Raw genomic sequence first — 26,146 nt, forward strand, 5'->3', positions numbered from 1 at the left:
GCTTTTACACCTACTGAAGGCTCCCTGTTCAGCACTGCTTCTCTTTGGTATAGGTGAGTTGGGGGATTTTTTTTTTTAGTAACTATTTCTCGAACCCAGAATACATCTGTATCCAAGAGACATACATATCCCCACAGCAGAGGAGAGACTCCTATCAGTAACTCCAGTACCTGGTCTCAAGGGGGAATGTGTGTGACGAGGACAGGTGTGCTGACGGGACAGAGATGTGCTGACTTGCTGATGCATTCAAGGGGAGATTTAGGCAGGAAATTAGCAGGCGTGTTTGCACAGCATTAGGAGCGAATACTTTCAAGGTGCGTACAGGACTTAGCATAGACGGGCAGGCATTATCAGGGACTGGACACCCTCTCACAGGCAGAGGCCAGGGGGCACCCTCTCACGGAGGTTTACACCGCAGGTGGCACGGGTCACACTTGCTCATAAAGGAGTGATGACCTCCTTCAAAAAGGCATCCAATCTGGATCAATAATGTTGACTTTCTTCAAGGATGATTCCTCAAGGATGAAGAATCCTTCGGTTTTTTGAAGACTTTTGCTGATAATGAAGTCACTCTCACCCTTTATGATTTGTGATCTATTTCCTGAACGTCAGTTTCCGGATACTGGCTCTGATCCTGTCTGTTCATGCCAGAGAGCTGTGGTTCTCACCATGGAACTATCTATTCTCTATCATCAAGTTACCTCCTTAATATAAAGGTTTTCTAAGTCCAAGGCAAGTCTGTGCATTTACATGTACAACAGTGAAAATCAAAGCAACCACTTTTCTATTTTAAGGAAGTTGTTAGTTGTTACAAATAGAAGACACAGATAATTTGAGCCCAAGGGGCATAAAAACGCTATTGCTGTTCTAACTTACGGCCTATGTCTGAAATTCTTAAAGGCTTTCTCTTGTATCTTTTCCTCTAAAAAGCATAGCCTAAGAATTATTTACATGTAAAATGCTACAAAACACAAAACCAAGTTCAAACACACAAATAATTTCTCAGATACACTGCCACTGAAAGTTGTGTGTAGTTTTATTTCAACATATCAAGCACAAACAGGTTTCCCCTAATTGGGGAATATGACGAGGAATGTACTTAAAAATTTGGAAACATTTACATTGAAAGATAGTCCAGACTGGCACCACCACTAAGTATTTTAAGGCTGTATATATAGCAGTACTTACCACTTGGAACTACTTCAGGCCAGAAAAGAAAGGCTTAGTTTTGTCCGCAGTCTACAGAAAATATTGCAAATCTTTAAAAAATGGTGTAAAATAGGAAGACTATTAACAGAGTTGAACAATGCAGTGGCAAAACCTTCCTCCTTCCTGACCTTTGACAATAAATGTGCCTACGACCAAACACTCGTACACCTATGTCGCTCCCGTCCTCACCTATCCTGGGGCAGTGGATTCCTCTCTACAATGCTAGTGTGTGACTTTATAAAACAGCCATATAGCAAATAATAACAACAATAATAAGTGACCAGGTTTTACGAACAAGGCGTATCGGAGGTTACACTTGATGGGCCCGGTCCAGGACACCAGTCAGCTCCACAACCAAATGAGGAGCTTTCACTGAATACTTCCCCTTTCCTAAAGAGGAATGGCTCTAAGAAATTGTGCATATTTACAGTTCCCGTGGAATGGAAAATAAAACACATCCTGAGGTCCCATTCTGTGTGTGCGCTGACAAAACAGACCATGACTTAATATCCCAGGGGATGGAATTTCTGGACCAAGTATGCTCCCTCCCATAATTAAATGCAGCCGGATAGGCACCGTGGACATCAGCTCTTTAAAGCTCCCCAACTGCACTCCCTCACTCATAGAGCTATGAACCAGGCCGGCGTGACCTTCCCAAAATGCTGGGGTGTTTACCATTTTGGGGGTATCAATACTGCTAATTATTAATTGCATCAGAAAATGACAAGACATAGAAAACAAATTGCACAATTAAAGCTACATTTGGCTTCAGCATTAAGGCCCGTACAGGTTAAGAGGTCCTTGAAGATGTACATGTAAAAGGCAAAAATGACATAATCTGCAGGAACAAAGTTTTGCAGGTTCCTAGGTCCCTTTTTAACCTCATTTTTCGACTTTATTCCACCTCTGCCGCGTTGGTTCTAAAGTGCTTTGGTGCCTCGCTGGGCTCCTTGCGTGAGTGGCCCCCCTCCTGCAGCCAGTAATCATTATTGCTGCCAAACGTAGTGATTTTATTTGAAGACATAATTAATGAATAGTTGACACGTAAGAAAGATGCAGAGGAGAAACCAACAGCGAGAGTCCAGGAGGAAGCTTTCAGAAGAGACCTTCCTGTGGAAGGACTTTTTGTTCAGAGCACTGAGGTTTCTGGAAAAGAAAGCAGTATGTTTATTTGGGTGTCACAGGGAGGTGTGCATTCACACATGTGCGCATACCCAGAGCTTCCTCACAGAGAGGGATCCCCACACTTCAGAGACACCCTCATGGGTTCAGCACTGTGCCTTGCAGACTCCACCTCCCCGCTTTTGAACAGAAAGAGAAGTACTTCTGGCTGACGCTGGATAGGGCAGAGCGCGCTGGTTGGCATAACACGGTTTAAGGACACAAACCCCAAGAAATCTCTTCATCCAGCACCCACTCACAAACCTATGCCCTAACATTCCCAAATACAAGAACTTGCCCTGGACACCCCCAAGAGCAGCATAGAAAGGCTAAAGCCGTATCACCGATGGCTCCAACATCCAGAAACGGTGGGCCCCATGTGATCCCACTCCACTGAAGCCTTGGGAGGGCTGGACAATACTCATGCAGAGGGGAATCAGCAGGGCTCACTGGAGCAGATGTAGCAATTAATACCTCCTCTGCCTGCCCCACAAGAGTCTGTGGTGCAAAGCCCTTCGCTAGCAGTATTTTACACAGGTGTGCTCACTACTTACCCTAAACAGCAAATAGCATTTTATACAAAAAGCAGGAATTTAGTGCTTTGCGCCCATGGAGCTCAGTTTTCAGACCACACACCTGCATCTCTGTAGCAACCAGAGCAAATTCATACCATGCTTGATAAGAAGAGAAGCCCCAACACCTTCTTGCCTAGCAGAGATTTATTTATAGCCAGGATCTGGCCAAGCCCCTCCCAACTTCTGCAGCTGTTTTGCAGTTGGGAGTGCCAAGAAACAGCTTAATATGCTGAGGTGATGCTTTATTGCCCCATAAAGACAGTCTTAAGAGAAAGAGATTTCTTCACCGTTTCAAGGAGGGAGTGGCTTTGTCCTTCCGGTGTGTTAATAGGCGTGTTAATAGGCTGCCTATTGAAACAGGGGTTAACTGCACCCCTGCAGCTGATAAGGATGCTCCAAAGGCCACAGGTTATTTTTAGCCCATTAGGATGACTCATTTGATGAGAGAAAATAGTTACCTGTGTATGTCCTGTTGGGCTCTCTGTAAGGATAAGACGGCTGAATGAATTTCCTTCAGGTGATTCATCTCTTTTCCGCACTGAGCGCACAGGCTTTCAAACCCTGCAGCAAAGTATTGAAGGACATTGTGTTTTGCATCACTATCTCTGGTGATGGTGATGAAACACAAAGCAGGTTCACCCAGCAAGTGGCTGGCTGTGATCAAATTGTCACAGCCAGGGGGAACATCTACAGGAGGAAACCTGGGGAGAAGGAGACAGGGGACATAATCTTCCACCCCAAAGACACAGGTCAATGGAACAGGCCCTTTGACAGTGGCCTGGAGCTCCTTCTTGGCTCTCAGGAAACAATTTTTGCAGCATTCTTCTCAGCTGAAGGGAGGGGAATGGAGTGCTCGCACCTACCCCCATCTCTGAAATATTCGAGGTCACCACCACCAAAGACTGAGAAAAGGGAATGAGAAATGAAGCCTGTTTCCTGTCTGTTGACTGGAATTTCAGTGTATTTTTCCAACATGTTTGTGCCAGGAGTTGAGAAGCCCTTGTTGGCATGGATAGCATAAGGCAGAAAAAGTATGTACACAGAACAGAAAAGCAGAACATTCTCTGTGTTTGCCTGTGGAGTATGGGCCCACGGCATTAACTGGGCTGGGAAATGTCCCAGGGCTGGATCAAGGAATAAGGTACAAAGGGAAGAACATTAAAGCCTGACCCAGTGATACCCAAATACTTGCCATCATCATCTGAGAGCTCCTGCACCGACTCAGGCGTTGAACAGCTGCTCTCTGTGTTCTGGCTATGGTTAGACGGCTGATCGCTGGTTTTGCGGCGCCTGCAGTCTTTGGCAGACCTCTGAATAAAACAGGGATTAAAAAAGACTCAGTCAACTGTCAAATTGAGGACTCTTGTGTTTGACTTTAAGCAAAATAATCTGTGGTGCTGGGGAGTATCTGTGAGATTGTGAAGTTTGATTGCTTTCTCAGCAACTCCTGGTAGTCAGACTCCTGGCAGCCAGTTAAGGATATTACACACATGCCCCGTACAGAAGCATTTCCTCAAATAACATCCTTAAGACACTCATCCAAGTTATTCTTGTTGTAGCTTTAACTGACACATATTAGTGAAGAATCTTATAGTTCTTTTGCTGAGTTGCATACCCACCAACCAGATACATAAGAGAAAGGATGAAAAGAAGAAAAATTTAGAATACAATTTCCTGGGGAAGATTTCTCAGAAAGTGCTGGAAAGATTTAAACATCACAGAACTTTTAAACCTAACTTCTTGATGCACTTTGGAAAGTTTCTCCCTACCTCCTGAATGGGTAAACCAAACGTGTCTAGAGACGTTCAGATTCAGGGTATTAGAAAAGTCTATGTCCATAGTAAGATACGAGTTCCTCAGTGTAATACAGGTTATATCTAGCTAGTTCAGCAGTTCTACATTTACAAAGCATTTTCTGAATGACATATATTACTTCAAAGATAAATGCAATGAAATAAGAAAGTATCATCCCTGTTTAAGTGAGAGGATGGAGGAAGGTTTCTTGTCTTGTCTAAGAGGAAGTAAGTGGTAAAGGCAAATGGCAAAGACCAAAATTGAAGTTGCAGGATCTCAGTTGTGTACTCCAAAACCTTGCTCACACCCTCACTATGGGAAGTTTTCTCCTGCTTTGGAGACACCAAACAGTAAAGTTCACCTCAGTTGTGCAAAACCCATTGTAAGAGTCACTGTCACTAACACTGAGTGGAAGAAAAATACCAAAACAGATAGGATATGTCAACCAAGAATTACAATGATTTGCAGTTAATGATGGTATAACACTGCAGGTCTAGAGTCATGAGCTGTATTTACCCAAAACAAACCTTTCACCCTATGCCATGCTTACATGAAAATGCTGCAGAAAAGGGCTCTGTATCTAAACAGTCTTAAAGAATATTATATTCCCCAAAACAGGCTTTTTACCTTGTGCCGTGTAATTTGATTGTTTATGCATGTTGTTTCATGGTTTGACATCCTTGTGGATAAGTGTCTTTCCATGGTCTGAAGTATTCCATCCTTCTCAAATTGGGCAATGTCGTTCAAAGGATCCCAAGGTCTTAAACTTTTGAGACCAAAGGAAAAAAAGCATCAGAAAAGCAAGAATACCACCAGGTGTGTTAAGAGCAACGAGCCAATTCGACATTCATCAAGGCATTCACTCCTGACATGAACAAGAGTTTCTGCAGATGCAGTGTGAGGAGTAACAGATACTTTCTCCTATGTTCACATTTCCTAGCAACAAATAAGGGGAGTTCAGTCTCCAGAGGCTTCACCCTTCTTGCCAGGGGACGAGAGCACAGTTGTCAGCTCTGCTCGCACAGTGTAAAAAATGTCTGCAAAATGATTCCACACTTCACTGCAGCAATAGGGATTTCCACCAATGGCACAGCAGATTTTCCACTGCCAAGCCCCCATTTCCAGCTATTCCCAAATAGCATCACGGATACGTATTCTAATAATGACATGGAGCTCAGAAAGAGGAAGCCCAGGGCACTGTTTGGGGAACGGCAGGACCCGAATAACGGGTCTGCAACCTTACTTGCATCCCTGGAGACTCAAGCAGCGAGGCCCATAACCCCCCCAGGCCCACCACTCACTCCTCGTATTTGTAGTGCCACTCGTTAGTTGCGGCGTCGTGCCGGAAGAGCAGCGGTTTCCATTCTGTGCCGTTCTCCCTCCGCTCCCGGGCGGTATTCCTCTGCTCCTCTTCCAGTACAAATTTTTCCTGCGTCGCCTTGTGTTGATCTCCTTTGTTTATTGCACTGGTAACGTGCTGCCAAAGCCTAGAAATAAACAGGGAAGCAAGTGAAACCACCTTAAAACTGACAATGTGTTTTGCCAGCTTGCACCTTAGAGCAGACACTTTTCTGCTCTATTGATACTCCAGAAGAACTGTAACAGGACTGCTCAGCCTCAGTTTTGGCTTGTAAATTAAAGGAACATTATGAGCATGGCAACACCGGATGCTGTATACAATGATCTACTGAACAACAGGGGAACTTTCCCTTCGATAACATCACCTACAATAGTAATCAAAATCTTCAGAGCTGTCTGCGGGAGTTATAAGATAGTTATGCTCATTGAGGTCAGCCGCCTTTTCACAGGTGATTGATGTGTAATGGAGAATCTGTTCTCTTCCTTGCCCTTTCAATCATTTATATTTAGGAGCCTTTGTGTTAATGTCTATCCCTGACACAAAGGCTTTATATTTAAAGTTTAGAAGCACTGGAAAATGAATTCATGTGCACAGCTTGCAGCTGCACATGCAGTGTTGTACTTCTACATAGGACTAGCAACCAGATCTGTAGGAAGCTGATTCAATCTGCAAGAAATGGATCTGTACTTGTGCTCACAAATGGTAAGCATGAACATAGGTTTTCACTTGCACTTGTTGTCAGATGCCAAAAGATATGTGATCTTTCATATGATATCTCATTGAGCCTCTGCCTGGAGGAGAGGATCTGCTTTTTACAAGAGAAAAATAATTACCTTTTTTTTTTTTTTTTTTTTAACTATAGCCAAGCTGTGATTTCTCTCTCCACAGTTCCTCTAATCAGAGCATTCTAATCTTCATTTCAGATTGGAAATAGTTCTGAGATTAGCAGGTAGCCCTCCCAAAACATTACTGAGTGGTTTAGCACTTAGAATAGGCACTGGAGATCCAGGTGGTTCTAGTATTCCCAGCTCCAAAAAACACCAGTCCTTCATTTAGAAGATGAATACATCACTGCATTTAATTTGGAGCTTGCTGTGAAGCTCCTAATTTTAAAGGGATACTGATGCTTTCATTATATTTCTGTCACCATATGTTAACACAACACTTCTAAAAAATCAGCCTCTTTGATAATTAACTGAAGGCAGAGGAACACTTTCCTGACATTTGACACGTCACTCCCATCTTCCTGTGTATGAATCTTTTCTCCCAGAAACAAAGGAAGGAAACTCAATTCAAACTCAAAGGGATGGGGGTGGGGGAGCGAGGAGTGAAAATAACGTCCTGAAAAAATACTGCGGTGGCGTAAAGAGTCAGTTCTAAGGAATGCAGTGGTGTAAAGAGAGTCCTCTAATTCTAGGAACCTCAGAGAGACACACACAAAATTGTTTGACAAGGGCAAATTATTCCATCAAGAGCTGCATGTGTCAGAGGAAGAGACCCTCCATGGTGAGCTGCATAATGGTATGAGCTTCAGAGACTCTCCAGCGTTCATGAAAATAGGCGATTTTCAGCACTGCAGGAAAGACTATGCAATTCAGACAGAACATAACCTGGATTAGATGGTAATTTATTCATGCAACCATCAGCATTATAAGGAGCTCGGTAGAATGTCTGTTAGGAATCTCTAGAATTTTTTTCTTTTGCCTCCTTCCCCTGGCTGCATGTATCATTATCAATCTCTGATGTAGCAAAGGGAGTCATATTCTTTGTCTGCAAGACTGAGATTTCTCTTCTCCTCTAAAAGAATCTTCTTCAGAAGATTTTCAGAGAAATGTGATGCCGTCTGCTCTGCTCTGTGAAAACGAGTGTAAGTTACAAATACAGACTGTGTTGTCCATAACACCCACTGTAGTCCAGAACAAATTAAATGTTCATGTGTTTTTACTTTTGTGCACTCTCTTTCTTCATTCATAAAAAGGAGAATCTTGGTGTGATGTGATGCAACATCAAAATTAGATGCCCACAGGGAAGTGGCCAATGTAACTGCACGTACTGGTTTGGGATGTTAGCTGGTACTGGCAAACCATATTGCTGAGATGGTCGGAGTAGTTGGTTTGAAGCCAGTATCACATGATGTTGCTGCAATTGTTCTTGCTCAAGAACTGGCTCAGGGATGCTCACTGCATCAGGAAGTCAAATTCCTTCCATTTCCTAGGTTGTGTGCCAGGATGATATTTTTAGGTAATCTAGATTACCATAAAACACTGGTGCAGACTTCTCTGGAGATCTCAGCTGAGATTATGAGGCAGGGTTAAACTTCTGTTTAATTACATTCTGTCATAAAATCCTGTTATGTGGTTCAAACTACTGCTCTGCTCATGCCAGGACTTTCCACATGATTCCTGCACCTAGTTTATGATCCTGTGGTTGAAATAACCCTTCTTAACAAGACATCCGACCTCAGACTGACATCTTGCGCTTTCATAAAATGTTCCACCAGTTACAGAGATTCTGTTCAAGATCTCTGGAGTTCAGAGACAGTTGTTATTTTAGCAGATAAAATGTAGCCTCCACTATTTCTCAGCCCAGCTTCCTGGTCAATTCAGAGCTATACTTCATGGAAATACTCCAGAGTTAATAGACTAGAAAAAAACAGGTAAATGGCTGGGTAATATGTGCAGGCAAAGCAGGTCACTACTTTTCCAGGACTGTACTGTGGAATTGGAGCCTTCTGATGACAGCCCCGCTTCAAGTGGGGAAGCAGCAGCAGCGAGGCGTTCTCGGAGCTCCTTACCTCTCCGACTCAAAGTCTGTCTGCTCCTCAAACAGCACAATATGGCGCTTCAGTCTCTGCCTTCGTACTTCACTGGTCGGGTTCCAGAACATTTCTGCGTTCCCGTTTTTCAACTCATTGATATGCACTTCCCCATCCTGACAAGGAAAATTTAGAGAAAAGGTTAAAGACAATCAGAAATACAAGGCAGAAAATAATCCTGACAAAGGGAAGCCACTTCCAGATGATGACTGGGGATAGGGCTTGGTTAGAAGGCTTCTTTTCTCCTCTATCCCATTAAATCTCACTGAACGCTTCCTGAAAGTTTCTAAAATGAATGAAGCGAGACATTCCTGGAAACACTGTCTGGACTAATCAGAGAAGAATTAGAAAGGGACCCAGTCCCTTTTGTTAGCGTTGTCCCCAGTCAAGTGTACCCACAGAAGCCCTAAGATGCTCTTCTCTCCCTACTGTTCCTCCCAAGTACCACCCAGCACATATAAGAAAGATCCCTAGTTCCTCTTCCAGCCCTTCTTCTATTCCTCAATGCTGAAATCTCACGCAGAGCCTACTGAAATACCATCCTCTCTAGCAAGGAGAGCTAAAGCTGAGATACTCTTAACGCATTTTTTTTTCAGTTTAGCCACGTTTTTCTGTTATTGCTCCTGAATTTAATTTAGCACTTCAAAATGCCAGGGGTCTTTCATCCTTATTCCTTGCCAATTTACCTGGCAACTATTAAAGCAGCACTTCTCTAATCTGAGGCTGGCTAGACACTATTACTAAGCTGCCTCCCAGATGCAGCAATGTCACGGAGCCAGGCAGGGTAGTTTACAGGGTGTATAGTGAACAGCATGATGCTGACTCCAAGTGGGATGAATCAGACGATTACAGCTGCTGAACAGCATGAGCACTGGGCCGTTCAGCTGCCTGGACATGGGATGAGTATCACGCAAACCTTTTTAAGTCATGGCTATTGGCTTTGCCTGTCCCTGCCTAATTTGCTGCTGCATTTGTTCCCCTGCCACAGTCCCTTGGTGCACGTCTCAAAGTCCACTTCCCACATCTTCAGCTGTGAAACTTCTTCAACCCTGAGGGACTTCCATCCCTCCTCGAAGTCTCCCTCAGGACTTCCTGTGCATGTCCTGAGGTGCCAGTTCCAGGACAGATCTCAGGTCCCCAAGACTCCCCCAGCTGTGGATAGGAGGAAGCAGGCAGGCATTACCAGACATCACTACGTGCATCTCTAAGGGGCATAGATACAGGCCCTCAGCTGCTGCTTTCATCTGGGGCTAAGAAGCATTGGGATTTGCTTGTCTTCTTTATTCAGGTGGGTTTTCAGGTCCTGAGGCAGCAAGGCCTTTCAGCTGCAAGGGTTTCTGTCAGGAAACTGGACGGTGCTAGAGAAAAGCCTGTAGAGCACAGGACAGCAGGCTAATACTCTCAGTGGGGAGGGAGGAGAACAAACAATGTCCCTACCGCTGCACAGCAGCTACTCTATTCACAGCATGCAATTGCAAACAGCAGCTTATGGAGCCACCCTTTCAAAGCCATTAAACTTCTTTTATACATCATTCTAAATTTGTGCACCACAAACAACCAGCACAAAGAACAAGGGAGGAATAAATTATTTTCAGGCTGATAAAACCCAAACACAGAAGGCTGGAAGCTGAGCAGCACACAACCATGTGGCTCATTGCCCCAGCGGAGCCAGATTACGTGTTCTCGTGGATGGTGTTTGCAGGACCCACCACAGACAAGGTACTCCACAGTCCAGCACAACCCACAATTGCCAAGGCTCATCCTGCAGGAAAAGGGGCTCAGAATGGAAAAGCCACCCAGGCACAGGGAGCAAATCTCCCCATTTGTATACACCTAGAATGGGCAAATTCCCTATTTTCAAATAATCATTAGCTTTTTATGTAAAAAGACAGATTGCCTGAGTGGAGGAGTCCAATACCAAAGCCTGCACTGCGGTTAGGACCTCACTATAGAACAAGCTTTTTCCAGGCACATTTCATCTGACCTACTCTAAGTACCTCCTTTAGAATGAGAAAAATCTTGTCTCAGGAGTGACAATTTCTATTGACTAGAAAGGGAGCATAGGTCAACTATAATGAAGATGTAGATATCTAAATGTAGCTGAGATAAATACCTAAGTGTGCAGCCCAAAGCCAGGGCTCACTGCTTTTGCCTCGGTTATCAGGAGTTCCCAACCAAAACTCTAGTCTACATCCTTCTATGTCCAACTTTATTCTTGCTGGATTTTGGCTCAAGGATACCTTTGAGTGATTCACTTGTGGGCAGTAGGTGTGCAAAGGCGCTAGCTGCTCTGCTGACTATTCTGAGCTGCCCATACAGATAGACCCCCACAGAATCTGTCTCTTGGTCTTTCATCTCCAGAACAGACGAGTAGCCATCTATCATAACCGTTTGCTGTAAAAATAATGAATTTAAAACCCTGTGAAGTTCCTCCCTGATGCTGCTGTAGCTGGGGAAGTATTAAACACAAGACAAAAGGAAGCCTCGTGATTTTCACAATCACACATAAGACACTCTATGTCTCCTTCCATCAGTGCTTGTCATAAACCTGAGACCCTAAATAGAGATACCGGCTTCGATAGAAACACACCTCACCGGTCCCAGCTTTGGCGCAGGCTCTGGGCGTGCAAGTGTTACTCGCGCTGCGGGTGGATGGGACTACAGAAGTGTGAATGACCTTGAGAGTTGTGGCCCGGAAAGCTCTGCTCGCCTGCACTCCCTGGGGACGGCGGGAGGACGCAGTACAGGGCCCCCACAGCCCCCGCCCGCCACAGAGGGCCTGCCAAGGGCTGCCCGGCCTGCCAAGGGCTGCCCGTCCTCCCACGCACCCCACTGCCACCCGCACTCGGACTGTCAGCAGCTTCAATTATCGCACATTACCCAGTGTCCACTGAGACTTGCTAACACTTCTTCTCCTGATTTAATCTTCCCAGAGATTTGATTAATGCTTGCACTGCCACCGAAGAAAGGCTGTCAGGGGAGAATAGAAATAGAAAACATGATCAGTCCAGTGAGAACTGGAAGAGAGCCAAACACAGTGATGTAGCAGGAGGGAAGGAAAGTGCAATCTGTTTGATTTCCACTATTTCTGGGGAAAGGCAGAATGAATTCTAACACAAATTTTTACTGTCTAGCATTGTGCCCTCCTCCTTTTGTCTGCAATACAAAAATCACTGTAAGAGCTGCAGGAAGGGAGATAAGCCTTCAGGTGCCTTGCCTTCACTGCAAATACATTTATTGTCAGCTAGACATCAGGATAAGTGTATGTGGGCAAGTCCTTCCCGTTGTTCAGAATCACATTGCAGTTTGCAGCCTTATACTTGCAGCCTTGTCCAAAGGAAAGGAGCAGCACTAATGCAGCTGGTGATTTTTCCTGCTTATGGCACAGTAAGAGCAGTGTGGCACTGCTGATGGCTGCATCTGCATGAAGTCTCCAGTGCGAAAAAGCTCTCATCAGCAGCAAACAAAAGAAGAAAAAGGGTATTTCCAGATTGAAGGAAAAGAGTCTCAGAACAATGGAAAATTCCCCTCACCTCCTGCCTGCCAAACGCAGGAAACAGCAGTGATAGAGTGACCGGCTCTTCCATTCATACCACACAACATTTCTTCAGACATTTAAGCAGCTACTTTCCAATAACATTTGTGCAGAGGAACTTTTTTTTTTTTTAATAATAATATAAACCTAAATTTGCCACAATATCCATGGAAAAAGAAATCACAAGTATTTCAAGAATCAATGTATGCAATCCAGTAAAGAATTGGTATGTATCCAAATTAATAACAAAGTTACGGGGTTTATCTTTAATTTCTCACAATTCTACTAAAAGAGGTGGCTAAAAAATATCCAAAGCAGAACATGTAATTACGCCTCAGGGAACTTTCTGAGTCATGTTTGGACTAAACATATTGTTTACAAGTCAGAAAAGAAGGGTCTGCATTTTAAGCTCTGAAGTGTTTATAGGTTTGAGATGACACTGACTGAAGTCAGGGAAATACTCCATTGGCCTCGACACAGCACATCAGGCCTACGGGAAGAAGAGGCTTTAAAGAGAAGTGTATGCAAATGTCAAGGAAAGACATGGAGCAACAGTTCACTTTGTAAGGGCAAATAAAGACAGAAAATTATTACTGTCCCCAGAAAAACACAGTCTGAAAAAGACTCCCCTAACTCCAGTAATCTCTCACATTTATGTTAGCTAAGGCTGCAACTCTGAAGTCCTGCAGGCTCTCAGTTCTCCATCCTTTATTTTACGCCCAGGCAAGTTTGTTAGAACAGATGAGAAATGCATGCTCCTTAAAAAACAAGTTAACTGTCCAAGAGAAGTTACAGGTCATCACCTTCCCTCCCAAATTTTAACACATGTAACTACAAGAATGCTCTAAGATGTCTAAATTTTATCTGCATACCATAAATCTCCATCACGAGGCTTTCTATGGGAGGGAATAGCTACATGAACAAGTCAGTACAAGGCAACGACAGTGCAGCTCGTCAGTGTGACGGCCACTCAAAATTATCTGCCTGAAAATGGGCTCTTATCCTACCATCAAGGCAAGGTCCTGTAGCCTTGAGAAACACAACGTACAGTCCATTTTAATACCTGCAAGGTAAAAGTACATGTGTGATGACTACTGGAGAGTTACACTGAAGATCCACATCCTAACTTGGCTCAGAGTAGCTTGTACACCTCGCTGTATTTTGCAAGCAAAAATAATTGTACTTTTCTAAACAGAAGCCACACTGTCATTGCCAAACATTCAGCTGGCTGGCAGTGAACAAGTCATATGTAAAACTCAGGCTTGCTGGGTTCAAATCGAGTTGCACTAGGAAAAAGTGACTGCAGGGTGATGCGTCCTCTCTGGGTAGGCCACTCTGTCACACATGCATACATTGCTGGTACTTAAATGTTTTAGTGTGTATGGTTAAACCTTGCCTGGAGCTCAGGGGCAAGCCTGAGACCCATTCAAAATGGGGGCCACAATGTCTCTTACCTTTAGCTTGAATTCCAGTTCTGCCCTGTGGTTAGTTTTCTCACAGTCAATGGTAACTTTTCCTCCAAGCTCCATTGTCATGGTACCATATAAAAGTCCTGAAATGGAAAAAAGAGACTTAAGAGAGGCCCCACTGGAAGTAATCTGCTTTCTCAACTCAAACTGGCTCTCACTGAAATGCTGTGAAATTTGCGGCTTGGCTTAGAGTTTTGAAAAGACAGAAACCAAAGTTTCTAGGAAATGGCTCTTTACTATAAGCATGAAATAATCCTCCCCTGAGTCCCTATTCCCCACTTATTACACGTTAGGAAACAGCTTGACTCACAGATGCTGACAGTGCCTCTGTGGCAAGCTGAAAGTGGGAAAGGGAAAATAAGGAAAACTGCGCTCAGCAACCTCATTTATACTAGTGCTTAAACAGACTCAGTTGCTTCTCACAGGGTGGATGGGGCAGAGAGGCGCTGCAACGGGATTCAGCAGAATATGGGAGACTAGCAGTCATGTAAGGGATTCCTTTTTACACATGCTTACCATTTTCTGAAAAGGTCATTTGCAGAAAAAGAAAAATTGACAAGAGAAATATTTATGCACAGGAATAGTTCACAGAGGGCATGATTTACAGAAGTTACTGTTTCCAGGTAGCTAGACCCTCCACAAATATTAACTTGGAGGTCACCATGCCAAAAAAAAAAATGGAAAATACAAAATTGGATCAAACTGCTGCAGGAGTGATTTTATCACTGTGGTTGAAATGGCACGGAGGCTTCGCTTCCTAAGGAGAAATGCAAAGTTACAGGAGTGAATCAGCAGCCATCCCCTGGCCTCAGGGCACATTCAGCTCAACAGAGCAAAGCCACATGGTAACAGGTATCAGCCTCACTGAGGCAGCTCATACACCGAGGAATATAATGATTAGAGTAACAAAGAAATCAGAAATCAGGAATTTCCTTTAGTCTCAAAAAATCAGAAAATATATTACACAATTTCAGTGTTAACATTAGAAAAACTTTTTATCCTCAGAAGCTAAGAAATGTACTCTTATTCTTTCCATCTTCACTTTATCTGCAGTGCATGTATGCAATATTTTTTGTCTCTACATAGTGTTAAAACTAACTTAGATGGGCCTAATTCTGTCCCCTGCTCTGCACAGACAAATCAAAAAGACTTCAGTGAGGATTACCAGTCTTCTGCTGAGCGCCATGACTCATGTGTGGAGCAACTGCTCCCTGGAATTACCAGCCCTGCGGCACCCAGTATCCAAGAGGGGAGAAGAGAGCTGGTGAAAAGCCAGCCAGTAAAATACCATTACATTATTCTGTTTGCTTCCTATTTGAACAGTCATAACGTACCTTTACAGTGGGCGTATGGCATAGTAATGATATACTCTTCCCCCCTGTTTAGAAACGTAAGCTTTGCTTTCCCATCCAAGAGTGCAGAAAGTGAGTTACCTAAAATTTAAAAGAACAAACATATATATATATATTAAAAAATGCATGTTATACTTGGTCACTTGTCCTACTTTAGAAAAACACTTCCATTTAAATGTAGGTCACTAATGAAAGAAGAGATACAATAATTCAGGACCCCTGCAAATCATTTACTGTTGGAGGCAGTCAGTTCTAATAAAGTCTGGTGTATGGCTCGTATTTGCTCTGGCATTTAGCCTGCATTGCAGAAAGAGCAGTAGATTAAATGAGTCATCAGTGGAATGCAGAAAGCAATTCCAATGCTTAGGAGATTTTCAGGTTCTTCTGCTCTCACAACTTTTCTGATTGTATATGATCCCAAATAACAAATAAAATTGCCAGAAGGACAGCAATGACTATTTACAAGTGTTTCAGCAAATATATTTACCAGAGGATAGTAAGTCAGAGGTGTTTGTCTTAAGTATTTCAAACAGCAACGCTGTTTCAGAGCCTGCAGTTGAGCTGTCTCCATTGCAATTAAAAGATTCCAGAAAGATTCAAGCCTCAGAAATCTGGGAGCTAGATAAATGGTTACATTTATACAGAGACTTTTGCAAAAGCCAGTTGGATGATCAGATAGCTATAAAATGACTCATCTGTGAGCATACGCAAAGTGGTCTGACAACCAATTGCCCATACATTCTTATGAACCTCTGCTTTCTGAAAACCAGGTTTTTAAAACTCTCTATTTTTCTACTTGAATATTTTTTTTTTAACATCGGTATGATTTCCCACTGAACTGGTAGAAATGGGGAAAACCCAGGAGAGCCAAGACAAGGAATTAGGGTGTCCTGCTGGTAGATGTCTTAAGCATTTATTTGTTATTAACTCTCAATGCACTCAGGAGTGACTGAAAACCAAACCAAAACCAACACCATAATGTTACCCGAAAGATGCCTAGGCTTAATGCTTTACCGTAAAACTTGGACCTGGCCAGAATGCTGCCAGTAACGCAGAATCCATCCTTCCTATTGCTGACATGAAAAGCTGACACTGGCGGATGATGGGAGACCTAGAAGAAGAAACAGGCACAGGTCACGTGCAGCAGTGTGTACAGGCTGAGCAGAGCGGTGGGTGCACACGCAGCCCCACACGGTGTTACACCTGCCCTAGAGGAACAGCAACACGGGGGCCGCAGGACTGAGCAGAGTCCTCTCAGCCCCAACTGTACCATTAACCTCGGTGCTAAAGGAGGGAACATTATATGTGGGACCACTATATATGAGAACATTATATATGTAAACTTTCTCCCCCACTCCGTATTTTCTGGTCCTTGTGCATTTGAGATCACTTTAGGCCAACAGGTACCCTGTCAGATTTTCAACACAATGAATGACAGCACAGAAGTTTTTAGCAGCATCTGAATAACCTCTATAAAATGGATGCAGTGGCTGAAATAAAATAAAATCAAAATTCTCTGATTAAATAAGAAAAAAAATGTATGTGAAACAAGGGGTCCCTGTACCAAAGTCGACATGGTTCTTGGATCCCTCTATTAACACTGTAAATCCCAAACCAAATTTTGTCAGGCCAGTTCACTTGTGAGCTCTGCCCTTCATTTTTCCCCGAAGACATAGAGATAATTTACTCCTGTTAAAATCATTATAGAAAGTTTAGAAATAAAGGAAGGTAGGATTTGGTCATGTGTTTTATCCCCCTTTTGACAGAGGCAACACAAACCTTGTTTTATGAACAATAAGAAACCAGTAAGGCAGAATCCTATGGAAAAGGTCTTTATTGAAGAGGCTAATGTTTCATAAGGGAGACCTGCTTTTATAGTCTTGAGTGGCCACCAAAGCTCACATTATTACTGTAAAAAGGAGATCAGCAGCTAGTTTTATCCCAATGTCCCACTCTGGATGTCTCTACAGAACTCCAAGTTTCTCTCCTAGGGTGAGATGAGGAGCATGTTCCTACGCACACAGGTGTAAGCAGGCTGCTGTTTGCAACACCTGAGCATCCAAACAAAGCAACTTACCTGTTCTGCTATGTAAAATGTGTGACTGTTCGTCTGAGGGTGAAACCAACAGCAGCGAAATGTCTCTCCCAGAATAGGGTTGTATGGCTTTTTTATTCCCTGAAAAGCAAAGCAATGAAAACCTGCTACAAATGAAGATTTGCAATCCAACTCTACAGAGATGGCCACAAAACAACACAATAATTTTCTCCCTGATATTTTAAACTAAGTCAATCACAAGAATCAAAACTGAAGAACTGGCTACCTACATCCTCCTAATCTAATCTTGTAATCTGACCCACAGATTCATCTGCTATTCTCACCAACTTAATCTTCGATACTGCCTGATCAAAGCTTTACAAGATGATCAAACTTTATTATTTCTGCCACCACATGCAGCAGGTGCATTGTGATGTGCAAATATGGCACTATGGTACTAATCGGCCTGAAAAGATAAAGGAGACCTGCTTTCAGCAAAGGGAAAAGTCTTGCATCAGAGGACGTTATTTGTTGATGACTAGTTTTGCCTTCTAACTGTCCAGTGCAAAGGCTCTGAGGTTGATCAACACTATTTTGCACTCAATATCTACTCCAAAACCAAATGCAAGTTGAGATTTAAAAGTAATGGTCAAAGTCTTCTGAACAACAGAAGAGGTAAAGTGTCAAAGGAAAGGCAATAAAGAAATACACAACCATAGCAGAAGATTTTAATGCCTGTTACAACCCCAACTTCATGTACTCGTTTACCTTTGGCTTCTTATAGAAGCCGGACAGATACCACCTCAAAACTTGCTTCATTCGACTGTATGGATCATCTTCAAGGACAGCCCTACAGGACAGAACACAAAATGCTCTTTATATTGTTCACACATCATATTCATTGCATACAAGTATAATAACATCAATTTCAGTAATATTTCCCCAGAGCTAAAGGGAAGTAACTTCTGTGGCTGCTGCCAGTGAAAAAAGTGTCTGCCGAGAGAAATGATTTTTTATAGTAACATACATCATACAACACACACACAAACTCTTAAAAAGTGTCCCCTCTTGCCCTGCACTCCTGAAAAAATCCTAATAAAATTTCTGGAGTGCATCAGGTCTGATTGCCTGTTCAAGTATGTCAATGTGGGACTGCCACTCACACTAGCATTTAGTTACAGCTAATAGTCCTGTGTGAGTCATAAAAACAATAATACTTATGCCACCAAAATCAAAGACAACTGTTTTTCTCTCTTTTTCTTTGTTTCCCTCTTCCTTAAAAGATCTTTAAAGATGATGTGCTACGTGGCCTCCTTCAGTCCTTTGAGATTTCATACAATAATGTACGTTGCAAGGGACCTCTCAAGGTCATTTCATTCAACCCTTCCCCACTCAAAGATGAAGTGGGAAGTAAACACAGAGTTACAGGTATTTCCAATCATTTAGTCAGATTTGAAAATCAACCTGGATAAGTTCTTGCAAAATCCATTCAGAAGGACCATCTGTACCACAAAGAGCTTTAACAAAACCTCCAAGCTTCTTGAAGTTTTCTTAGAACTCAGCACTGAGAAGAACCATTTTCTTAACTTCAGACATTACAGATACCACAAACAAGGCTTGAAGATACCGCAATTCTAATATAACCCAGAAGCAGTGGAATAAACTTGAGTAACTAGTGCTGCTATCTGAATATTGCACACACTGGTTTTAAAACACACCAGGCATATCTCTTTGAGGAGGCTGGTCCTATTTGCAAGCATAACATTTTCTACTTTCTACTCTGCTGCTCCCAGCAGGTCTCTCTCATCAGTGGTGTTAAAAGATGTTTCTTATTTGTTTATCAACCAACATAATTATATTGCTTTTGGGGCTAGAAGTGTTTGACAATTCTGTTTGCTCTCTGTCCTGTTCCGCTCTGTACACGAGCACACCAGAAGGTGGCACAGCTCTGTTGCAAGACGCTCAAAGGCAAGAGCTGAATTCCCCATCAGTTCCAGCCAATGCTGGTAAAACACGTGCATGTGCAAAGGTAGTTTTGTCTGAAGTTTAACTGTTTTCCTTGCCCCTCGCTGGGGAGCAGTCCATCTTTAAAAGATCACTGAAGCTGGCGCCTGGCTTGATTTACACTGAATCCAGCGACCTGGGTATTATTTGGGAGCCTTTCAAGCATACAAATGCACCCCAGCCAGCACCAAGCTAACACTGTAACACAGTTTCAGAAACAGAAGAGAAGTGCCAATGTCGGGAACGCTCTGTACTGCTTACTGGGAAAGCAGGTCAGCATGGTAGTAGTAATCAGAGAGTTTGTTAAGGAACGAGCGTGGCTCCAGGATGAAGGTGGGCAGCACCACCCGTGACAGGTCCATGCCGGGCCGCAGCTGCTTCAGCAGGATCCACATCAGGCTCTTGTTCTCCTCAGAGACAGTTTCTGTCTGAGATGATTCGCCTGTCTACAATGGGAAAAAGGAAGTTCAGGGCAGAAACATGAAAACCGTTTCTTGTGGGTGCATTTACCCGGACAGTCCAAGCTCACCCTGGCACACCTGGCCCTGGCACAAGGGTGAATGCTCAGCTACACCACCGCAAAGAGACAGCAGCTCTTTCTCAGAAGTGAATCCTCAAAGCACTGAAGTAGTGGTACAGAAAGCCCCGAGCCTCTGTGAGAGCTGGCACGAGACAGGGAACACACATTTGCTGTGCCCCTTCCTGAGCCACTGCCTCCACACACCCAGGACTGCGACGGGCCAACCTGGACCGACAGTAACCGAGGGGACTCTGCGCTGCGGTCCCTCAGGAGGTGTGGACATGCCCAAGGCTGTCACAGCATCACTGAGGCCTGGTGGGATGCATACGAGAAGCTCCTCTCAGTTCCATTCTCAGCAAACAAGAGACTCTAAGATTTACCACCACAGGCATAGAAAAAAAATCGAGGAAGTAAGCAAGTAATCAACAAAGAATGGAAGCAGTCCTCCCAGTTCAAAATGAGACAAATTGGTAGTGTAGGTACAGCAGAGGCCCCTCTGCCAGTGACATGCACAAAAACTACAGCACCCTGTAATGCTGCTCAGTGCCCTTTGTAGTAAAAGTGCAGGTTACAGTAAAAAAGCCAGGGATTATGTTGTAGTTTCAGCTATAACTGTGCACTTTCTCTGCATTTAGTGGGGCTACTTGAGCTTTAACGTGGGGGAATGGGCCTTTCAAGCCACTGGAGAAAGTAAATTTTCAAACATGAATGTCATTTTAACGCATCATAATTTAACAATGAAAGGGAATACTTCGGCTTTCTACTGTTTTTAGGCAAGAGATTTCTATGAGGAAAAGGGCACGGATCCATTTCTGTAACGGACTTTGGTTTGGGAGAGGACACACAGCGTATCCAAATACGATCTGCAGATGGTGTAAATCACTAAACACTCATTTTCACCACGTGAGCTTTCCCAGCACTACCTTCTTAGCTCCCAATCAGCCCTTTTACTAGTCATGCAGAAACACACTAAGTCCTGCTTGCAGGCTGAGGGGAATTTCAGACTGAGGAACAGCAAAGCTCTTTTCATTTCATTGCTTTTCCATCACCATACCATTCCTCTTGTGACAGGCTGGTGCAATACACAGCCTGAACCTCCACGAAGAAATGGAAACCATTAATGAACATAATACCACAGCATCAGCTAAGGCTTACAATACATATGGGTCTGTCAGAACTTTCAGTATTTATCCAGGTTCTCAAGTGTGTGTGTATTGGCAACATAAATTAATGCCATCTTGAGAATGCTGTACAAAGTGTTACTTAGAATTAATCATTGCAGAAGAGATGGATGAAAAGGGAAGAAGGTGGTGCAGGAAGAAGAGAACAACTTCAAGTAATTTCTGGTTTGCGTTCCCCTAAAATACATCACCCTCAATAACCCTTTTTATAACTTCTTAAAACTAAAATATTGGGAAAAAAAGAGGTTTTTTCGTTATCTACCTACTAATGAAGTGTCTTTTTTATATTCTAGATCAACTTTTTTCAGTCTCAAAGTCCTTCTGACACCTGTTTGTGCCATCACATGTCTACTGCAAACAAGGCAAAGCTGGAGCATCAGATGCACAAGCACATACCTTTCAAAGGCATACAGATGCACGAACACGTGTAAACCTTTCAAATGAGCTTGCAAAGCCAAGCTGAAAATTTAACAGTGATAGTTGGCATCTCCTCTGACCTTTGTCCTGCCAAATCTGAACTGTACACACAGACTGTGGGGCAGCAGTTTCAGTGTAAGAGCATGTGTTTTACCTTGATACATTTCTTCCTGTTGCTGATAGAAAACCATGTCATTGCATACAACCTGCTTTTCCTTATGTTAACTGTCATCAGTGGTTAACACTCAACAACCAGTTCTATCTGTGTGTCCCAGCTGATGACAGCCCCATCTCTTGGCCAGCAACAGAAATGTAATAAAACACCTAATGGCCGAGGTTACTTGGCAATTCTTTTTGAAAGCCCACAGGATGTTACCTCTGCCCAAGCAGCAACAGTATGGTTAGTCTTATTTTATGCTACACAGAGTGTCACTCCACAGCAGAAATTTAGTCCTTTTGAATTGGTTTGTACTGCATTTTTTTTATTTTAATGTAAAACTGCAGAGATCTCTTTCACTCTCTCACCCCTACATCAGTGCTGCCTGTAAGCCTCATTCAAACACCAAAGTATCAGCCTGCCCTACCAACACTGCTAGGATAAGTTCGTCACATGGCAAAAGGTCATTTCAGAATAAGCAGCTGATAGAAATTAAGTTTGCCTTCATTTTGCTGTTGCTTAGTTCCTCAGCTATATTCAAAATCCCATTTGGAGCCAGTTACCATTTGCTGTCTGTCTGGGGTCGGGTTTGAAGGGAGAGATGCACAGAAGAGGAGTTGGGTTTATTTGCCCCTGTAGGCAACAGTTCTGTTTGCAAGAACAATTTCTACAGCAGGGGCTTGCACCTCACACGTGACATCTGAAATGGCAGCAAACATCTGCCACATGGATTGGTGGCTCCAGACCACAAACTGGTACTCTTGGGGGTGGTTCAGCTGTGGAAAGGAGGAGGAAAAACTGAACTCCTTCTGCACCTCTGCAAGGTGATAATGGCAGAGACAGTTTTTGTGGTCTCTCATGTAGGTTGTCCTGCTGTGAGAAGTCTGTGGAGAAATAAACAGGAGTAACGTAATCTGGATGTGGAACACCTAACTATTCTCAGTGTTTCAAGTAACTAGGATATATTGAACTATTTGTTTCCTCCATATTAGTAGTACACTTTCAGGAAAACATTGAAAGAAGAGCATAAGAGGTTGGTGAAGGGTTTGGAACACAAGCGTTACGAGGAGTGAATGAGGGAACTGGGGTTGTTTAGCCTAGAGAAAAGGAGGCTGAAGGGAGATGTTACCGCTGTCTACATCTACCTGAAATGAAGCAGTAGCGAGGTGGGTGTTGGTCTCTTCTCCTCCGTAACAAGTGATAGGACAAGAGGAAATGGCCTCAAATTGCACCAGGGGAGATTTAGATTGGGTATTAGGAAAAAAATCTTCACTGAAAGGGTTGTCAGGCATTGGAACAGGTTGCTCAGGGAAGTGGTTGAGTCACCATCCCTGGGGGTATTTAAAATATGTCCAGACATGGTTGCTTAGGGACATGGTTTAGTGGTGGACTTGGCAGTGTTAGGTTAACGGCTGGACTCACTGACCTCAAGGGTCTTTTCCAACCTAAACGATTCTATGATTCTAAAAAAGAAACAGCTTTCTAGCAACGTGGTTTTCTTCGAAGCACCAACCAGACTTCAGTTTCCTTGTTCGAAGCAATAGGCACGGGAGCACTCAGAGCCCTCCCAGTGCTGGAGCAGAGCTCCTCCGCTGCGTGCCCAGACAGATTCGCACCCAACACACCTGGCTCCCAGCTCTCTACCGCTGCCTTCCTCAAAGGTGTCACAGTGACACCCAGCTAACAACGGCTCTTATATGGAACAGAAATGCATCCTCCTGCTGTTAAGTGACATGAGAAATGGCTTTCCTACAAGAAACTGTCATTTAGGAATCAAGTGGTTCAAATGCTCCGTTAGGACACACAAAAAGGATGTTCCATGCATAATGGCCAGAACACACGCCCAGAGTAATAAGTCCCGCTCCCGCTGGCTCCACAAAGCACTGTGCCAATGTTATGCGGCTCTTTAATGCAATAACTGGTTAAAGCAATCGCTGACGCTGGAAACATGCCAAAGCGCTGCAGCGGAGCCGCTGTTCATAATGCATAATTATTAGAGCACATGATAATTCAACATAATTTAGCAGAAAGCTGTGCACTGCTTTATCCGTAAAACACTGGAACTCACAAAACTGGTTCTTAGCTGCCATGCATCTAAAAGGCTGAATGCTAAATACTATGAACAAAGACATTTTAACAGAAACAGGCAGTGATTAAAATGATTTCTTTTACCTCTCCAAATTCCTCATAGATTTGTTCAATATAAGTTGTCCCTTTCCTTCCTGGAGAGACTTCTGCCTGCATTTCTGACTGATCGCTCTCGCTTTCATTTGTTTTCCGGCTGTTCTCATGCGTTTCGTTCTCCGACTCTTCTATGTTGTCTCTCTCAGACTTGTCCGAAAAAGCATCATTTTCCAAATGGTGATGGTTCTCCAGGGCTGATTCATTCAAACTGCAACACACAGTTCATTACTTGCTTCAATTCCATTTACAAAGTCAGATTACTTTAGGCATTTTAGATAAGGTAAAAACACCCTCCAGGACTCAAAATAGGGTGTGCAGCCAAGGAGAGTATAAGAAATTGATTTCCTGAATACTAGGGTTTTTATCACAGAAACGGTGGGATATTCTCCATCAAAATTCCCCCCTCCAAACTGCACTTTGCGAAAGCTGCTCCACTTACTCGCTGCTATGCAGAATTGCTGCTGGCAATGGGAGCCCACATACCGGAGGGATACAGAGCACACACTAACAACTGTACACTGCTGATTAAAGAACTGAAATGTCAATCAGGAAAGGTATTTGCCTTTACAGAAGCAAAGCAGTGGATTGTAGCATATGGGAAAAAATGACATTAGGGGACACATTTTCTTTTCAGCACTACTGCTACTTTATTTCAACAGATGGTGGCCCTAAGTCAGCCCTACACTAGAAAAGGCAAATTTAAAAATCAGTAGAAGCAAGTATTTTCACACACACATACACACTCCCAGAGTAACCTGGGGAATGTGCTTCCCCCAGAAAATGCTGTGTGGAAGAACTCAGTTGAACGCAAGGACTGGACAATTACGTGTAAGAATATCCAGATTATAACAGCACCCAAGGGAAAGCATGGAAGGTGTTGCAAGCTTCACGTTCAGTGATCCAGGCTTTAGAGAATGAGGAGAAAGCCAAAATTCTCTCTCAAGTAGCCTATAGCATCTCCATTTCAAAAAGCAGATGCAGTTCATACGACAGATGGCAAACATGATTAGACGGGCCAGAGGTCAGACACTGAAAAGTATTTACTAAATGCCCATTTTTTTCAAGTGATATTTAGCATGGGCTTCAGTTTTCCATATTTATACAATTCTTGGCACACATATCACCTCTTTCACGGCCTAGCCTAGCTCTCAGGTGCTGGCTGACCTTCTCAGTTTGACCTTCCTCTGAACATTTCTTACCCAAGTCCTCAGGCAAAATTGCCCTTGGACAAAGCAATATGAAAAGACTTCCAGCTATACAAGGAGTTTCAGAAGATCTAAACAGGCCCCGGATCTTGAACAGTTTTGTTACTTGCTGTAGTCCATCTCCTCCTCAAAGCAACATTTTTCTCCTCAGTATATGGGAGTGTTCTGTCAAGGTTGAAGTCTCTCCATGATGGGGCTTTTCTCAGGCCATTCTGGCCATGTTCCAATTTTGATTATAGCTTAATGCTGAAAGTTTCCATCCCTGGTTCTCCCTCTCTCTTTTTTTTTTTTTTAATAAAAAAGATAATTAGGCATTGCTAGTTAGAGCTAGATTAAAACAAACAAACAAACAACAAAACCCAACAAAACCCAGAAGAATCAGAACATAGAACTGGCATCAGCTTTTCAGAAGATCTCAACTTCCAACTATGCACTGAAATAAGCTCATGATTTTAACGTGCCAAGCAAGCCATATTGTGACAGTCACAGCTCAGTTTCTGGAGAAGCTCAGTTTCTAGAGTTCTTTTGAAAGTGTCGTCTACAGCTTTCTGTGCCTGTAGAAAATCTTTCTTTTAACTCCATATATGTATGTATGCATATATGTCTATGTGTGTGTATATATAAACTGCAAGTTTTTTAATTTACAGTTTTACTGTAAAATAAAACTAAGATCATAAATCAGAGAGTCAATGACCACTATACTCCAGCACTAATAATTTACTATTAGAGAAAAAAGGTGAGGAGAGAGATGTCTACAGAGATTATCCCATGATTCCTCAGCAAAGATACTTCCTGCATGATAAGTTCGGGAAGTTATTCGTTGCTGATCATTTAAATTTATTTCTAATTTATTTCTTAATTTTTCAATGATCAGCTAAATATGTGTTTGCCTATGGTTGCTATGCTCCCCTACCTAGCGAAAGTTTTCTCCATGGAGTAAAAATGTTTGAAAGAACAATTCATTATAAGGCTTATGGTTCATGGCTGAGAAGTAGCACTTGTTTCTATTTCACATTTATAAGAAGAGCGTTTTTCAGTGTCACCTATCTCACATTTGGGAAATATTTGAAGTTTCAGAGGAGCAAATGACTCTCTTAGTTTCTTCTGCTCCCTCCTATTATTTTTTAAGGATTTCAGATTTAGTTCAAGAGGGAATTAAATTCACATGAAATC

The 26,146-nt window shown here is 43.0% G+C and overlaps 1 protein-coding gene across 4 annotated transcripts in view; it reads right to left on the minus strand.

Moving 5' to 3' along the window:
- Window positions 1–1,018: 1,018 nt before the first annotated feature.
- Window positions 1,019–26,146, minus strand: part of OSBPL5 (oxysterol binding protein like 5) — a 144,620-nt gene continuing 119,492 nt past the window's right edge. For all 4 annotated transcript variants that reach the window (XM_065635702.1, XM_065635700.1, XM_065635699.1 and 1 more), the window contains 14 exons: window positions 23,757–23,976; window positions 19,571–19,755; window positions 18,074–18,155; window positions 17,348–17,446; window positions 16,285–16,381; window positions 15,253–15,351; window positions 13,904–14,001; window positions 11,795–11,884; window positions 8,894–9,030; window positions 6,041–6,226; window positions 5,367–5,505; window positions 4,138–4,255; window positions 3,404–3,506; window positions 1,019–2,355 (listed from right to left, as the gene is read on the minus strand). In XM_065635702.1, coding sequence (XP_065491774.1) covers window positions 2,220–2,355; window positions 3,404–3,506; window positions 4,138–4,255; window positions 5,367–5,505; window positions 6,041–6,226; window positions 8,894–9,030; window positions 11,795–11,884; window positions 13,904–14,001; window positions 15,253–15,351; window positions 16,285–16,381; window positions 17,348–17,446; window positions 18,074–18,155; window positions 19,571–19,755; window positions 23,757–23,976 — 1,789 coding nt within the window. In that variant the 3' untranslated portion in view covers window positions 1,019–2,219. The remainder of the gene's footprint in view (window positions 2,356–3,403; window positions 3,507–4,137; window positions 4,256–5,366; window positions 5,506–6,040; window positions 6,227–8,893; window positions 9,031–11,794; window positions 11,885–13,903; window positions 14,002–15,252; window positions 15,352–16,284; window positions 16,382–17,347; window positions 17,447–18,073; window positions 18,156–19,570; window positions 19,756–23,756; window positions 23,977–26,146) is intronic.

Source organism: Caloenas nicobarica, chromosome 5, assembly GCF_036013445.1.
Source record: "Caloenas nicobarica isolate bCalNic1 chromosome 5, bCalNic1.hap1, whole genome shotgun sequence".
Lineage (NCBI taxonomy): Eukaryota > Metazoa > Chordata > Aves > Columbiformes > Columbidae > Caloenas > Caloenas nicobarica.